At 40.8% G+C, this 17,795-nt stretch overlaps 1 protein-coding gene across 5 annotated transcripts in view; it reads left to right on the top strand.

The window, feature by feature from the left end:
* CARMIL1 (capping protein regulator and myosin 1 linker 1) overlaps positions 1-16,117 on the top strand; it is a 190,253-nt gene extending 174,136 nt beyond the window's left edge. For 2 of the 5 annotated variants that reach the window (XM_074547381.1, XM_074547370.1), the window contains 5 exons: positions 4,244-4,322; positions 7,531-7,764; positions 10,378-10,512; positions 12,091-12,237; positions 15,064-16,117. In XM_074547381.1, coding sequence (XP_074403482.1) covers positions 4,244-4,322; positions 7,531-7,764; positions 10,378-10,512; positions 12,091-12,237; positions 15,064-15,200 — 732 coding nt within the window. In that variant the 3' untranslated portion in view covers positions 15,201-16,117. Of the gene's footprint in view, positions 1-4,243; positions 4,323-7,530; positions 7,765-10,377; positions 10,513-12,090; positions 12,238-12,474; positions 12,568-15,063 lie in introns of all 5 variants that reach the window. The other 3 variants (XM_074547395.1, XM_074547387.1, XR_012581675.1) reach the window with 2 other exon arrangements.
* Positions 16,118-17,795: the final 1,678 nt, after the last annotated feature.

Genomic DNA, 17,795 nt, shown 5'->3' with positions numbered 1-17,795 from the left:
CAATGAAAGAAAATCACCTGTTAAAAAATTATTTCCAGTTGTCTGTCCAGATTCTCTTTGCTCTCTGTAATTTTCTTTTCTGTGAAGTGCTGATCCTGGGCAGGAACTCGGCTTCATTCTGCAAATGTAGAGAGTGGAAAATCCTTGTGTTCCTCCAAAGTATTCTGTGCTGGCCTATTTTGCCTGATGTCCATTTGCCATTGGTCTTCCCCATTATTACCCTCTGCTTCCTGCCAGCTGCCATTGGCATATTTCACAAGTACCAAAGAATCAGCCTTTTTGCACTTCTCTCCTCCTCTTCCATGTGCAGGGCACTCAGATGTTCTCCATTTGCCATCACTGTCCCCTGTCATTTAAAAGGTGTTATCTTACAACAGAGCTCATCTCATGCTTTGTTGTGTTTTCCTTCCTTTGACACAAACAGAGTTGTCTTGCTGTGGCCAAGCAAGGCACCCAAAGTCCATTTCTACCTTTTTTTCATAGCCTTACAGTGCTTGAGTCTTGTCACAAGCAGATTCAAATTAATGAAGTTGTGTATGGATCATTAAAGGGATCCTCAGTGCAGAAATGATTTTTCTAAAGAATGACCAATTCCTTTCTTTCTCCTTGGTATTAAGTAATGCCCATGAATGGTCTCATTGACTTCTAAAGCACCAAGTTTTCAAATAAAATGCCATATGATTTTAAATTACAGTAGTATGCCCTGCCTGTAATTTATAAAATGCCAAGCTGTTCCAGATTATATGAATTTTTACAAGTGCATAATTGTGTATGCTTTGTGGTCTTTGGGTTCTTAACATTTGTTATGTACAAGTCAAATCTGAGTCAAGTGAGTCAAATCTGGAAGGACATGACTGAGGTAGAATATTAGCATGTGTAATTTTTTTGTAAGTGGGGAAAGTAAAAGTCCTCTTCAATTGGTGAGCTTTCATAACATTAATTGGAAACTTTATATTCATTCTTCAGAAGTAAAAGTTGTTGATGCCTATTCCAAGGTTTTGGGGTGGTGTTTTTACCACACTTAACCTATTTACTGGCTGGAAAGGTTAGTCCTCTTATTTCAGGTTTAAATGACAAGAAAATAATGTTATCTATCTTATTTTTTGTACAGTTTTATATTTATGGAATGCAAAACCACATACAGATACAGATACATGAGTGACAATAAAACTGAACTGAAATAGGAATCTGTATACAGCAGAGTATTGAGTTATCTATACTTAATGTTTCTCAGAGGACACAAACTTGAACTGCTGTTCAAAAACGTTTTTCACACACTTCATCCATCACAATATCAAATAATTTAGGTTTGCACTTTTATTCATGATACTCATGAAGGTGGGAATCATACAGTATCCTGACACCTGAGCTGCAGAAGACAGCATCCCTCTGCTACATTGTTTAGGGTGGTTATCATATCAAGTTCTGTAGCGTCTTCAAATTTATCAGAATTTCAGTATGATAGAAAATTGTGTTTTCCTGTACGGTACAGATGGCTGCTTATAATCTAAGCTATTTTACATGAAAACAAAGCCAGAAGGAATTTACTATTTCATTCAAACCCTACCACAGTCTTGTTACAGATAAAAGTGATGAGCAGGTGCAGAGTAGATGGAAAGATGGTAAATGCATTTTTGTTTTCTTGTGCTTAGAATACAACGAGGGAATTGGCACTAATGGTAGAGTCAAGTATTTGGAGATCAGTGTTGTCTCAGGGCACACATAAATAGATCTTTTAGCTCCATCTAGTGTTACACACTGGATTTTTAAATACCTGAGCAAGGCCCACGAGGAAACCATCACTCATAGCCTGTTTATTCCCTCTCAGTGTCACCCAGCTCCGGAGTGTTTCCCAGCCTTGCACAAATTCCTGTTAAAAATACAGCCTGGGCATTATTTATCTACATGATGAATTCACCTGCATTGGTCTGACTTCTCAGGGTAAATTTTTGCTGCCAGTGTTTAGTGTTGTTTGGGGACCATAAGCTGTTTGTAATGTGTGTACAGTCGGTAGCCAAACATGCTCACATCCTAATTGCATATTTAAGTACTACACTAATATGTGCCAGCAGTGGCTTTTCTGCTTGTCGTGGTACATGGTCATGTTTCCCCAGCTGTCCCATAACTAGAGAGGGAGGAAGGAACTACAGTGAAATTAGTTTCATGCAGTCATGCTGCTCTCCTAAATCATTTACTGTACTTAAGTGTTACGCATTCTTTCTTCAGTATTTGCATAAGAAAATTAGGTTCTCAGTGAAAGTGAGAATTCAAGAGAATTTACATTCCATGAAAAGATTGTTGCAAAAAAAGGTAGTTTTTCCCAGGTACAGAAGAAAAATCCAGCAGAAGGAGAGTGGTATTCCCTTAAAAAATATATATAGCCAAGACACTCTTGCAGAAAAACGTGTAGCCGTAGGAGGTGAACAGGTGAGAATTTAGCCAAAATATCAGTGTCAGTCAAGAAATGGGAACAAAAACTGAGTTTCTGCCCAGTGGCACAAAGCCCTAATGTTTCTATCTTTGGAAGTGACTTTATTTTATCCATATGGACACCATAGCTAAATAATCTGGCCCTACAAGTCACAGCATTTCTAGAGTTCATCTGTCCAGAAGACTTCATTATATCAGGGTAATTTTACAGCACAGGAAGCTTAATGGTTATTTTAGTAGCACCCTCCTTAATGCAGTGTGCCATTCTAAGTGTTCACCTGTTCTTAGAGGAGATGCTGGGAGATAGCATCACCCTGCCAGGTCTTACACAGGTATGGCAAACACTCAGCATCTCAATTCTCTTTCTTGTATTGAAGAGAGGCTTTGTTTTAGGAGCTGTGAAATTATATGAGTAAAGTGGAGGTATCAGCAAATCTGTAAGGCCAGCTACACTGTCCTCGGCATCACTCCCCAAAATAATCTTCTCTTGAAATGCATGGGAAAGGCACACAGCCAGCACGGATATTTAGAGATCGTTTCTTGATGCTTGTATTTGAAATACTGATTCCACTCTAAACACATTTTTCTGTAGTAGGCATGTACTTCTGCTACTTGTAGCCATTTTCTTCCTGTGTTTCCTGTTGTCCCATTTTAAACTATATGCTATACGTAGCAGTCTTCCAGGTCATAACCCCAAAAGGCAGTGATCATGTTTGTACAGTGTGGCACATGTTTGAGATTTCTAAATGCGATGAGAGGGACAGTCAGAGTTGGTGTTGTAGCAGTAGCAGTGACCTGAACACATCAGTGTTAATTATGCATGGGTGTATAATCAAATGCAAAGCTCACCAGAACAAATCATTTGCTTTAAGCCATTTGCCACACTGACTGTCTTGAAATAGCAAATAAAGATCAAGATTGAAGCTGCCTGGCTGCAGAAGTCTATCCCTACTTTTATAGTTAAAAATAAAAACAAACCCTCACTTCTGTCCCTAGTCTTATCTTTCTAAGGCTTTCTCTCTTAGTATATCCTGCACCTACTTCTCTGTGCTTTTTTTGAATCCTCTCATTTGTCCTTCTCACTAAGCTTTGGTAGCAGGAAAGGCAGTAAAAGGAGGCTGGTTCTCTTACAAGTGCTGCATATCTAAACTTCTCCTGATGAATCCAAGGGTTTCAACCTCACTTAGCTATAACATGACAAAAGCCTCTAGAGTTTTTTGAGATCAAGATGTTAGGAAACCTATTATTTACAATAGAAGAGAGGCAAAATATCAGCACATAAACCAGAAGTCCCTTTTCTTTTGAGGTGCTGAGCACCCAGCAGTGCTGGTGAAAAGTAGCTTTAAAAACTTTTCACTAAATAAGGTCTGTAGGTTTTTCGGGGATCCTGTAAATATGTGGGTACTGCTACTTCTGTAGTTACAGTTTTATCTAAAATAAGAAGTTATCCTTCTGTGTAGAAGAGCATAAGATCAATTCAGCAGTCATATTCAAAATCTAGATCTTCAGAAAAAGGTTTTCATTTCAAACAAGAAGTTTTTAGATGCAGAGCTATGCTAGGAGACCTGTTACATAGGAGGCAGTGTGTCATTGCAGCTCTGATAGGCATGTGGCAGTGTTAGGTGCAAATCAAGGTGGTTTCCTTCCCACTTAGATCTCCAAAATCTGAAACAAAGAGAGAGTGCACCATTTCTTGTTGCCACTGATTTCTCTGCCTCGTGGCTTCCAAATTAGAGGGTTTTTCTTAACAGGATCACTGAGTCACATAATTGCAAATATGTTACTAATCTGAGAGCTTTTCTCACTCTTTCAGAAACTTGGGAATGACACAATTCCCAGAGAGTCTTTTGACACTACAACAAGTTCGGAACGACTGGATGGAAGTGGTACAGGTACAGTATAAGTTTCCTGGTATAAACTTCCTAGAAAACACAACATGCCTGATGTCCAAAATCTCACTTCCCTCTTCAGATTGAATGTCTGCAATTGGTTAAGCAAAGTAGGAGTTTACACTATGTGAATAGTATTGAAGTGAAGGGAGACGACCCATCTTAATTGATCAGCATCGAACTCCAATTTATTGATTCAATCAGTCCCTTTTGATAACAGCGTTAATCAAGCTCATACATATTGCAAAATCCAAGCTCATCATAGGTCACAGATTTAAACACTAACCCCTCCTTTTGTTTTCAATACCTGTGGTTTGTTTATTGAAAGCAAGATTTGTGTTCTCACCCTGATATGAGTGGTTCTCAAAACTTACTTTTACTTTCCCAAAACAGACAAAGATAGAATGTTCCCCTGTTATGAGAAAACTGCCTGAGAACTCTGCTGTTTACAGAAACGTGCCTGGGAAACAGGCTTTGAGAATTTGCTCCTCACAGCTGCCTTTTACTTTTCCATCAGCTATATATTTTCATGGCCTTTTTTCCTTCAAGCCATGTCTGAGCAAAATTCTCCAACAGAAGAGCATTAGAAACAAGCTCACTTTTTGTGCTATGGATGGCACTTCTCATGAAGTCAGCTCTGGGGCTGAGTTTGTGGCTCACATATTCACTCTTGTTGCACAGAATGGGAAAGTACTTGGTGCACGTGGCAGGGGCACCTTTGGAAGGAGGCTGGCTTTTAATGGGATCAGCAAAGCTGAAGCTCAACCCAAGAGCCAGCAGAAATGCCTGTGCACAAAGAAGTGGAAGTGCTCAATATATCTGAGGATGGAATATGACCAGTTTTCAAGCTTTAGGTCTGCTCATACTAACTTGAGTGGTGCTGACTTTCAGCTGGCTGCTGTGCTGTTGGTCTGTCAGCAGTCCTCACTCATAGTCAATGGCAGCAGGCTCTTCCCAGGATTTAACCAGTCTGATTGAAGTCAGGGCTGTCTGCAAAGCTGTGGAGGCCCCTGGACACTGCTCATGTGCACAAAGCAGCTCTCCATTGTGTACAAAATGGTGTTCAGCCTTGCAGTGCTTACAGCACCAATTCCCTCTGCACCTCATCTTTCCATGCCCTTGTCAAGCCACAGTCCTGGGCCCTGACATGGCACACTGCAGCCAGCCAAGGACAAGGCTGACAGACTGGTTTGCATGTATACTTTAGGGACTGGCCAGTGAAGGTTTCAAAAGTGATTCAGCTCTGGTGGTTTGTGTTTACTACATGAAAGGAGTGGTCTGAACTAGGAAATCCAGGTCTGACTTCTCAGCAGCGGTGGTATCCTGCAGGCCTGGCAGACAAGATTGCAAAAACATACAGAAAAAAGGCTGGAAAAACAGGCTGAAATCAAAATCCAAATGTGGCCATCTTGACTGAGCACTTCAAATACCAATTTTGAAGTTTTATGTCTTTCTAAAGTTTTTTTAAAAAGAGCATTCAAAGCATGCCATAATCTATAAATCAGTGCTTCTAATGCCTGCTTGTCTTTTGAGGAGTACCTTGTGTGTCCCCTGAAGACAGCATACTGAAGTCAGAGGAGCAAGGATAGTCTGCACTTTGGGCATTGGAGTAGCTGGGGGTGTGTGACCTCAACTTGTCTCTGGTCGTCTTTTCTGTATAGGACACATTTCACCCCACCACACTGCACTGTGCTTGCCCCTTCCTTTTGGCCTCCAGCTGTCAATTGTTTCCTTACCAGTCTTGCTTGAGAGCTCCCCAAGGCTCCTTTTCATTGTTGCAGCTACAGTTAGTCTTTGGCTTGGGCTAATTTATTTTAAATTACTGTGCTCTAATAATGTTAGAAGGCCTGAGGTCAGGAAGAAAAGAAAGAAAGTTAATGGAAAACTGCTGAATATTGTTACAGGAGAACTAAGCTAGTGGTTTTGAAGGAGAATAAGTTTTGGGGGTTTTATTCCTTGCTTTGTGTGTGGATGTTGGCTGCTTCTTTTGTATGCACACACACACAGGTGCAGGTGGTTTCCTGCTGTTTCACTTGCTGCAAGGAGGTATTTCACATGTGCAGACACAAACTCTCCCTGTCACACCCTCACAATCATCTCTATGCACCATACAGCTGCCTGCTCTGCCAGAGTTTAACTCCAGCTGGGCTGGAAAACAGCTACACAGGCTGGAAAAACATACTGGAGATTGGCTTGCAAGAAACTGTGTAAACACTCTCCCTCCCTTCCTCCCACTGCCATTAAAATGTCTGTGCTCAGCACTTCCATGTTCTGAGGCTTTCTGAAGGGAATAGCAGGTAGGTAGGTCAAGTCAGCATCTGTGAGCACACACTTGGTTTTGCCAAGTACCAAGGCTACCTGTCTGCATTTCAGTTAGTCTGAAATTCTCTTCTGAGATTCAAGATGTGTAAACTGTTGAAAGTCCAGGCTAAGAAACAAGTTCCAAGATTATAATTGAAACTGCTAGGTATAAGCTTTCTACCTCCTGAAGGCTGCAGAGTAGGAAAGTAGAGCAGGCTTTTTGCTTGTTAGCAACCTGGAGTCCAGCAGGCTTCCTACCAGCTTGCACAGCTAGATGGGAATGACTTACTGCTTGCAAGTCACTGTAAATTGATCTCTAAATACTGTGGTCTTTGTTTGGGATAAACATCATGTTGGTAAACTTACTAATGTGTGGAAACTGTAAGCCGTGTATAGTGTTATTAGACAAATCAAAATACTGTATAAAGAATACTTTGATCTGGGCTGAATTTCAAAATCTCTTCTAGAGCTCGCTAAAAGCAACAAATAAAAAGATGTAGCCTGCTGGTCACACACTTGGGATTTATTTTCTGGGCTTGGATTTCTCTGTTGATCTTGGAAACCCAACCTTTTGTCTGTAGAGACACAAAACAGTCAGGAGCGGCTTTTTCCACTGATCCATCATTGTTTTCTCAGCAGGTAGGCTGTGCCATCTGCTCCTAGAAATAGGAAGGAGGAATAAGGTCCAGCTACCCATCATCTCAAATATATTAAAAAGAGGGGCATACAATTTCTGTCTTGGGCAATTGAATCACAAATCTTAGCACATGTCAAAATTAGCAAGTTTAGAGGCTTTGCTTGCAGTAATTAGTGCACGTGTTAGCTTGTGGTGGTGTTTTCCACACCACCATAGCTGTGCATGGACCCTTCCGTGCTGCAGCAGACTTTATTGTATCTCTGTTTATTTCAGCACCTAAACAACAGCAGACCCTTCCAGAGAGTCGGTTTGCATCGAATAAAGGCGACTCCATCTCGGCGTCATCAGAGAAAAATTCAAAAGCTGAACCAAAGGCAGACGCTGGTGCAAAGGCAAGAAGTTCTTCCAATACACCAACCAGTCCAAAGCCCCCACTGCAGTCAACAAAGCCCAGCCTGGCAGGACGACCCACAGTGCCACAGAAACCACGCTCTGCCTCTCGTACTGGTGAGAAGCTCTTCTGGGCAGTTGTCATCCCCAGCTCTGGGTGCTGTTCATGCGGGCTGTGGTGGAGACAGCCATTGCCACATCTGGAACAGATGTTAAAAGGAGAGGGACAGGTTCTTCATTGCCATGTTCTTGACTCATATCCTTCTTTTCCACCTCCTTTTGCCCTAATTCAAACAAACTTATTAAAATGGTTTAATCTGTGATCCTCAAGAGTAAAGTGAGAGAAGCAGTAGCGGCAGAGCTGTTTTTGAGTTAGCTGCTAGAGGTGAGCGTGGAAAGCTACTTCAGCATCAAAGCCTATTGTAGTAGCACTGACAAAAATAAATATGTTTTCTCTAAAAACCTGGTTCTATATATGAAAGTCCTTGGGGTTTTGGGGCAGGCTGCTCTTAGCCCCTCAAGTAAGTGTGTTTCTTAATAACTTGTACAAACTAGCTGTCTCTTACTTTTTCCTTGTTTAGCCTTTGTTTATTTCCTTATTGCTTTTAACTGAAAATAATTGTAACTGGACTTCAGAACCCTGCGAGACTGCCTTCTGCCCAGATATTATCCTAAGATTTCCAATAGTGGGAAATGTTTCAGCACATCTCCCATGCATTTGTCTGTCTGCTGTTTAATAGGCCTGTGCCACAACCTCCTCTTCCCAAAGTACAGCCACTGCAATTGAGGAGAATTAAAAGCTAGTTACAGACTTGCCAAGTATCTACAGCAAATACAGCTCATTAACTGCCAGGGAGTGAAAAATATGAGCATGGCCATCTGTATGAGCTTGCAGCCCTCTTGACTTTTCCCATAACCACTGTTGACCTTAGAATGATGTAATTTCTGATAAGGATGAGGAATCAAAGGGATGTTACAGCCTCCTCCCTGCCCTTGATGTGAAACCTGAGCCTTCCTTAGTCTCTGCACTCCAGCGGGCAGAAGGTTGTTCACATACAAAATCACCTTCAGATTTTAGGCGGATTTACATTTATTTTATTGACCATTTTAGAAACGGTCATCAAAGTGAGGGATGTCAGGTAAGATGCTCATGAAGATGAATGCAACAGGGAGGGCATGGATTATTTAGTGGTGCTCGGTGTGTAAAATAGGCAGTCAGAAAGACCTGAGCTGTCTGTTTCTGCCAGCTCCTATTTCCTGTAGAGAGAGCATACTGTGGATTTAACACAAGGGAGTAATTAATATTTACCCATAATAATCCAGCTCTTTGGTCGACAGTAAAAGCAGCACAGCTCTGTTGCAGTCTAACTTCTGTCCTAGTACTTGTAGTAACCCACTGCCTAAGGATGCCCAGGCAACGTGATGAAGAAAACCAAGCAATCATCCTTTCTGTGTTCTTGCTGTCTGTTGTTTTCAGCACTGTGGCGACACAAATAGTAGCAAATTTTTTGCTAAGTAATCTGTGTGCAAAGGAGCACAGCTCAGATGTCCACAAATTGTCAAAGACTGAAAGTCTATATCTAGCTGTGATTGCCAGTCACTGTGCTCCTCCTTGTGTTGATATTGAGCTTTCCCAAGCAAGTGGCCTCACAGGCATATCAAATGCATGGAGAAGGTCCAAGAATTATTGTATCTGTTCATACCAAATTGCATTTGGGAAGCTCATGACTTTCCTGTGCTGAAAGTGAAACAGTTGACTCTTCGTCGTCTCTCCTTAACAGAGATAAATTTTGATTAATTTCTAGTATGCAACTGAATTAACTGTTTTTACAAATGCGTAATACAGATGATACTCTGACTTCCTTTTGTTCTTCTGTCAGTGCTAACCTATCTTCCTAGGTCCTCTGTTCTGTACACATGCCACTGTTTACTTCTTGAAAAGCAAACTTAAAAGCAGTTTAATAATCCACTGTGGCTGTACTTCCCTGCTGTCCAAATGAAGCCTGTGGAGCATAAGACTGAAAAGGTCTTCCTCCAAGGACTGTAAAGATGGTAGTCAGCTTGCCTTACGTAATCCATATGCAGCCTTTTAGAGAAACTAGATATCCAGATGATTTTAAACTATGGATTTAAGTTTCAGGTTTTCTCACAGTCCAGAAGATAGAGGTATTTTTTTTCTTTTTAGCAACTCTTTATGGATGCCCTTGTGTTATGCTCTGGGAAGTTATTCATGGAAGCACAGAGTTCTGTAATGCTTTTGATTTTTTTTTCCCCTGGTTCACTTTTAGACCTTATCATTGTGAAACAGGACATCTGAATTGATGAGTTTATTATGTCTCAGAACAACAAAAATATAACTAGAACAAATATTTCCAGAAATCCAATTTTTTTTTTCAGCTGTTCATACAAATTGCTACGTATATCTTGCAGGTAAATCACATGGTCACATTAGATTTCTATTTGTACTATAATAGCAGCACACATGAAAAATGCTGAAATTGAGAATTTCTATTTAACTGCTAAAAGTCTTTCACCTGGACTGAGGTCCATACAATTTGTTCTCACATTGTAATGTAAATTCCTGAATCCTTCTTTTTCTGACACAGGTTCTGTGGGTTTTTTTGTTTGTGTATTGTGTTGAGGTTTGGTCCATCATAAACAACTGTTTCTGTGAGCTTTAGTGTAGATACAATTTTTCCTTCTCACCCTTTTGTTTGTGGTACTCCACAGAGGATGCTCCAGAGTCTCCCTCCGGCCCCAGTTCCCCAAAAGTTGCCCTACTTCCACCAGTGCTGAAGAAAGTTCCTTCTGATAAAGAAAAGGATGGTCAGAGCAGCCCCTCAGTCAGATCATTTTCTCAAGAAGGTAGGAGTATTTGTGTAACCTGGTGTCTTCTAGTGAAGTTTGATGTTTCAATGTCTCCTAATTTGTTTTCGCCTGGAAGGGAAGAGGGTTATGCATTTGATGGTGCAAAAAGCAAGGAAAATGTATCTGGTCACCTATTCAGCATCTTGTCTACTTACCTTTGATCAAATCAAATAAACAATTAATCCCTGGGTACTAATAATGTAACTGAACAATTAAGGGATTCATGTGTACATTTATGGTTGGTTTGGTCAGAATGAAGATGTTCAGACCAATAATGTGAAATTTCACACAATAGTGTGAAATGCAGCTCTGTGATTCAGCGTGTTTCCAGGGGAGCAGCCACAACTTTGTTCCTTGCAGCCAGCCCACTGCTCTCTTTGTTTTCCTTTCTGTTGGTCTCTGCACATGACCAAGTTCGCCTCCCCATCTTTGGGCAATGAGTCTGTGTGCCAGGGCAAGGCTTGGTACCTGCTATCTTTTGTACACAGCAGTAGGCTGCTCTCTTCTCTTTGCTGATTTTCATGTGTGCACTGAATTTCTACTTTTGCTGATGCATTTTCATGCCCTGAGTTGATTCTTAGAAGAGCTCAAGCTTCCTCTGATAGCATAGGGTATGTGGAGAAGTAGTCACAGGAATGTTGCTCACCATGGTGTTAGCTGGCACAAGTGATGATGTTTGAAGTCTGGGGGTGAGATGTCTTCCTGCCTGGGTCTCTCCTCAAGAAAGACGTCTAAGGTGATTCCCATCACTTAAGCTGTGAAACGAAGGGGTGCCCTTTAACACTCTGACAGCAGATTTTCACAGCATAAAATGGGAAAAACTGAGTTGAGGTAGCTACATGATGCTGGGTTGTGAAGGCTGAGAAGCTGTGCTGCCTACAGAGCCCACTGTCATCATTCAGATGATCCAGATTGCCAGAAGCAACAGAAGTCAGGCACTGTGCTTTCTTGCTTCTTGCTCCTTTAAGCCTCTCCAGTCAAACACAGAATTTTCTATTTGGCTCTATATGTCACTGTACATATTTTATCAATAATAGTTTAGATTTGCCAGGTCCTTAAGGAGCTGCTGGGCTTTGCATGAAGTTGTTTGGGAAAGAGTAAATTCTGTTTATTTCATTTTTATTCCTTTTCATGTTTTCTTTTTTATTCATTGCTGTCTTACTTCCTCATTTAGCCATTCCTCTGTCCTTGCTTTCTGCCTCTCTTCAGGCTAGCACATTCAATTTATTTCTGCAACTGGTAAATCACTGCAAATCTGTCCAAGTTAGTAACAAAATTAAATCTCCTGTGAAATAAAGGTACAAATTAGATGATACTTGATTGTAAAATAGCTTTATGTTGATGATTTTAACTGTACTTCATGGGACAATCTGAAAACACAGCTCTTTGCACGGTGAGGCTGTTGCCAACACCTCAACATATCTGGATTACATTTAAACAAGCAACTGGCATACTGATTATTGCTCTCTGAATAATTGATTAAATAGGTTGGATAAGTGAAAATTTTCATATTACCTTCTGTATGTGGGCCTACAGAACAGCTTAGGAGTATAAACAAATCCTTTTCCTTGCTAGAGCAAACAGGAGATTGTCAAAAAAGAGATGCAGCTCTTGACTGTGCCAAGCCATCTGGCAGCGTGAGAACCACTCCGGGGCAGTATTCTACCAGTGCAGAAGAGGAAGCTAATGTGCTTGGGCAGAGGATGGCACAGCCAACTTCTGGTTAGAAGTTTTCATTTTTCATCAAGGTGGTGCTTGATAACTGGCACTAACAATTGTTAGGAAATAGTAATAGCAAAGAAACCACAGAAGGATGTGGGTTTGTCATCTGTCATTATGAGAAAGGTAAAAATCTCAATGGGATTCTAATCATATTTCTGCCCTCATGGGATTTACATGGCATGAAAAAATTCACAGATAAAACATGTTTTGTGCATTTTTCCTTTGTGTCAACTCCAGTGACCAGTCCCATCTAGCCCATGCAGCCCCTCTGCAGAAGAGCACTCACTGCTATCTGTGACTGCTCAGTGCAGCAGCACTGGCACGCTGCAGGTAGGCTGGCTGCTGCTTGCTGTGCTTGCACACCTGTCATTTCTAAGATCATGCACTTCAGTGTTTCAAAAAACATTTCAGCTTGAATATTGTTAGTGCCAGTTTCAGTGCATCACTCACAAAACCATTTGAGAACTGGGTAAATCAGATTATTTATTCTTTCTTTGATTTTCAGTTGCAAAAGTAAAGAAAAATACCACCTAAAGAACCCAAGTCCGGCACTGTTAGTTGAAGGAGCAGCTTTTACTCACAGTGAGCTCATTCAGTAGGCTATTAAAATGTTCATTTATTTTATGTGCTTTTAAAATATAAAAGCTCCTGTTCTCAAATGGTACATATTTATGTTTCTTTACATCTTAAATGGTTAGTTTGAACAGTTGTTTAAAATTTCTTTTTTTCTAAAGTATTTTAATTGTGTATTTGAACATCTTATGCAATTCCATTTACCCACAGTTTTTCTGTTTATAAGACATCACATAACCTTTCCTCAGGCCAAAATTTATCCTTTTTGTATTATAAAGTCAAACTTAGTCCATCCAAACTGGGAATCTCCCCTCCCTATCATAATCAAATTGTTATATTTTAGTTCATTCTGAGATACCTCTCTGACAAAATAAGTTTTGTAAGCTGGGCTCCTGCCGTAGACTGCTGCAAGTCACCTGTGTTGTACGGTTTCATCGAGGCGAGGGTAAGCTCTTCTGACAGAAGCCTGCTTGCATTGTGTGAACTTTAATGCCTGATACATCTTTCAGCCATTTATGAGGCAAACTACTTGCCTATATTTATCAGACCATAAACTAAAATGGCTGCTGCAGGATGTGTTTTGGGTTTTGTTTGAAGTCAGTGAAGGCCAGATAAAGGCCAGGTAATTATTAGGAGATACTGGTACCAAGGATGACTCAAAAAATTTCCAGGCACCTATTTCTTTGAAAAGCAGTGGTGTTTTGGAAGGTAGAAATGCCTGAATATTTTTACAGGATTATCCTCTCCAATTCTGTGAAATGGCTTTAAACACTTTTCTCAACATCCCTTCCTGTTTCCCAGCTCGTAATGCCAGGATAAGAATGCAGAGTGTGTGTAGCTGCTGGCCTTTATTTCCTCACATATTTTGGCTAGCACAAATGAGAAAACTGGTATTTTGGATTCAGGAGAACTATTTGGCTGCCTTGGGATCCCTCTCTGTAGTTCCCACATTCCTGGCAGTCCGTGACACAACCTGCCACACTTTGAAATGGCGGCAGAGATGGTCAGTGGCAGGCTGGGCTGTTGCTGTGGCTGGAGCTGCTTGCTGGGGACAGGGTAGGCTGTTCCTGCAGGTGGGGGGAGGCTACAGGTGACTGGTACATGGGGAAGGAGAGCTGGTGCTGCATGGCCACAGCAGCTCCTGGTGCCTTGTCAAGAGAGGCAATCACAAAAGTGGTCAGGAACAAGGATCAGTGTGAACCAAAGCCGACCCTCCCTACCTGAAATGGTGGAGCAAAGAAGGTCTTGTAATGACAACATTTAATTTTGTGGGAGTGAAGTGAGGTGACTTGCAGCAAGATCACATTAAAGGGCCGCTGTGTGTTTGAAGTTTCACTTCAAGTGCAAGTATGCGATTTGTAATGCTATCAGTCCTTGGGGAAGGTCACCCTGGTTGATGTGTATAACCATCTTGTTACCACAGCAGTTGTAGGCCACTGGTTAGGTCAGGAATCTCAATAAGGTTTTACAACTTTCTTTTCCAATTTATTTTGAAGCTTATAGATTTGGAGAAAGCCCTGGCTTTATGGAGATTTCAGAGTGCTGGGTGAACAAAATGTGTACTATTGCATTTAAATCATGAGAAGTGAATATGGCCTCCTGCTTACCCCATTGCCAAGCAAAGCAAGGTGCAGAGCCATGGGTGTCCTTCTTATCAAGGGACAGGGAGGACATTGGGACCTGGAAGTGTAGAGGAGCAGGGAGAAGAAGTTTGGGTAACTTGGATGCTGAGATGAACATCTGTCCTGTTTAAAGTTGCTGAGTCAAAAAGGAGAACACAGATGTGTCCTGCTAGGGAGACAGGCCTGCCTGAGATGTGCTTCACTGGTCTGAGGGATGCCCAGCTGGCACATCCATCAGCCTGAGCCGTCAGGAGTGCACTGTATGAGATCCATCCCAGCATGAAAAAAAAAATGCTGTTTTGGTTTGGAAGTGGTGTGATAAGGAGAAAATTTCCAGGCCATTTCTAACTGTAATGTTTATCCATGTCACAGTGAAATACTGAGTGTCATGTTTCAAGTTTGCCTGCTTGCCAGCCAACCAACCAGTGGAATAAAACTTGCTCAGACTCTCTCTTCTCACCTTTTTCTGGAGTGAAGAATCAATGGGCCTATGCTACTCCTCCTAGTGCAAATTAATTCAGTGGTATCAGGAGCAGCTCCCATGTGCATTAATGACTTTTTTTAATTGTTTTTTTTTTTTCTTCCTTTCTCTTCTGCAATCATTAGTAAGTCCTGTTTCTGTTTTATGCAGCTGCAAAAAGAAGCCCTGGGCAGCAGTCTCATGAGTTCCAGGAACTGAAGCAGAGGTCCTTAAGTAAAGACGGCCATCAGGGAAGCAAGTCCAGTGACTCTGGAGAAGAAGCAGATAAAGATTTTATTTTTATTTAGCAATCAGTACAAGTGCTTTGTAGCGCAAGAACTTTTCATAACAATCAGGGTTCAGCAATCAACAGCCCTTTTTAGTCAGCTGCTCTTTCATCACAGGTACATTTCCCTGCAGAAAACCTGATCTTCCAATCATGACTTACAGTACACCTGGCATTGATTCGGTCCTTAATTTCTGGTGTGTACAGTGCAAGGCATTCCTTTCCATGCCTTTGCCTAAAGCCAGCTATACTTTCATGTATTCTACTTGAATTTCTCTGAAGCAGCTACAAGGAGTGCCCTGCATTAGGGCATTTAGAAAGCAAAGCAAATTAACTGGACACTGTCTTACACTAATACACTGTACAGCAGGTAATGTGTTGTACTGCTGAATGTAAATGTGTCAGATCTGCACGTGACTTACCTATAAATATATTCTTGCGGTATGCAATTGCACATTGTAATTATATTAAAAGAGCACACTAATAAAATAATTTGTATAGATTATATATATTAAATGCTTGGGTATGGTTTTTACATTCTCCCATAGGGAACTTCTTTCTTCCTGTTCTCCTACTGTACATAAAGCTCCAACGCTTACATTTGTGTACTGTCAGAAAGCACAACAGAGAAGAATTTGGATTATGTATAACCATGGTATGCTTCCACATTCGTATATTAATGTATATAGTTGACTGGAATGAGAGCAATTGAAATTTTATTAATATTGGTGTTTTCTGGAGGCCTTCCTTGGTTCTGTCTGCATATTAGCTTCATTTCAATGTGTAATTCTATGAGAAACATAGTTCAACATCTGTAAAAACATGTCAGCTTTTGAGGGAGGGGATGCAAATTTCACGGCGACCCACTTACATCGCAGGTTGAAGGGATTTTATTCATATGTATATTTGTAACAATAAAAAATGATTTTACAACTGAAATACTAGTCTTCATTTTTACAGAACTGTTTGTGGTCTGATGGTCTCTGATCTTCAAATGCTGGCATTGGGTCACATAGGCAAAGTGTGCAGTTAAGACAAAACCTGTTTAATTTTTCTGCTTCTAGTAAAGTGCCTGTTCCAGCTGAAAAGGACTCATGCACATCATAAAAATACTGAAGGAAGATCACTATTCTCCTCAATTGGAATCTTCAGAAAAATAACCTTTCTTTGAGCCAGAAACACCTATTATTTAAATTCTCAACTTTGGTCCAAAAGAACAAAACAAAACAATTTTAGTAACTCTGTCCCATGAGCAATTTCTCTAGACCCTTTCTGCCTTTTTGACGAGACAAAAGTGCTCAGATGCCTGCCTGTCTGATGACCTTCAATCTCATCCCTGTGCACATGCAAAAAAATCATCCGAAAGATAAAAGAAACAATTACAAAGACTCTGCAAAGAAGATATGATCAAATGAAATGCAAAAAAACAAAAAAAAAGCAAAATATTGGAAAATTCAGTGACTGCAAGAAAATGCTCTGGGAGGAAATTGGGTGCAGTGCAAAGGACCAAAAGAGGCCAAAACTAACCTCATAGATGTTGTAAAAGCAAGGGGAAAAATCAAGGAGGAGGACACAAGTTGAAGTGGAACATAAGAGAGACATGGCATGGCATGCCATGGCATGGGACATTGCACCAAAGCTTACCCAATTGATCCCCATTGAAATCACAAGATTTCGTTTCCCTTCCCAAAAGGGATATGAAAACTTGCGAATCTCAAAAGAAAGACTTAGAAACACTCAGGAAAAAAGATTACTGAAATAAAATGCAATTAAAAAAAAACCCAAAAAAAATGTGAAAATGAGGAGATTTGGCGAAGGGAAGGGAAACAAAATCTTGTGATTTCAATGGGGATTACTTGGGCAAGATTTCGTGCATGTCGCAGCACTTGATGGCATGCCATGCCTTTTGATGGCATTCACTTTGGCAAAGATTATTTTTTTTTAAGTATCCATGCCATGTCCCTCATATTTTCCCCTCCTAGTTGTGTCCTCCTCCTTGAATTTTTCCCCTACTTTTGCAACATCTGTGAGCTTAGTTTTGGCCTCTTTTGGTCCTTTGTACTGCACCTGATTTCCTCCCAGAGCATTTTCTTGTAGTCACGAAATCTCCCGATTTTTGAGTTTTTTTGGATTTTTTTGCAATCGCATTTCGTTTGACCATGTCTCCTTTCCTGGGTGTTTGTAAGTCTTTCTTTTGAGATGCGCAAGATTTCGGAATCTTGCGATTTCAATGGGGATCAAGTGGGAAAGCTTTGGTGCGTTTCCCAGCACTTGATGGCACGCCATGCCTTTCGATAGCCTTCACTTTGGCAAAAAATTTTTTCATTTCTTTTTTTTAAGTATCCATTCCAGGTCCCTCTTATGTTGCCCTCCGGGATGTCCTCCTTGACTTTTTCCCGTGCTTTTCCAACATTTGTGAGCTTTGTTTTGGCCTCTTTTGGTACTTTGCACTGCACCTGATTTTCTCCCACAGCATTTTTTTTGTAGTCACAAAATTACCCAATTTTTTTTTTCCCCTGGCTTTCAGTTCCTTTGATGGTATCTCCATTGCAGAGTGTTCCTAAGCCCTTCTTTTCTATTCTGGACTTCAGCGGGGATCAATTTTGGCAAGCTTTGG

The sequence above is a fragment of the Zonotrichia albicollis genome, chromosome 1 (genome assembly GCF_047830755.1).
Source record: "Zonotrichia albicollis isolate bZonAlb1 chromosome 1, bZonAlb1.hap1, whole genome shotgun sequence".
Lineage (NCBI taxonomy): Eukaryota > Metazoa > Chordata > Aves > Passeriformes > Passerellidae > Zonotrichia > Zonotrichia albicollis.
The sequence above is the reverse complement of the archived record's forward strand: the minus strand, read 5'-3'. Positions and strand labels throughout refer to the sequence as shown.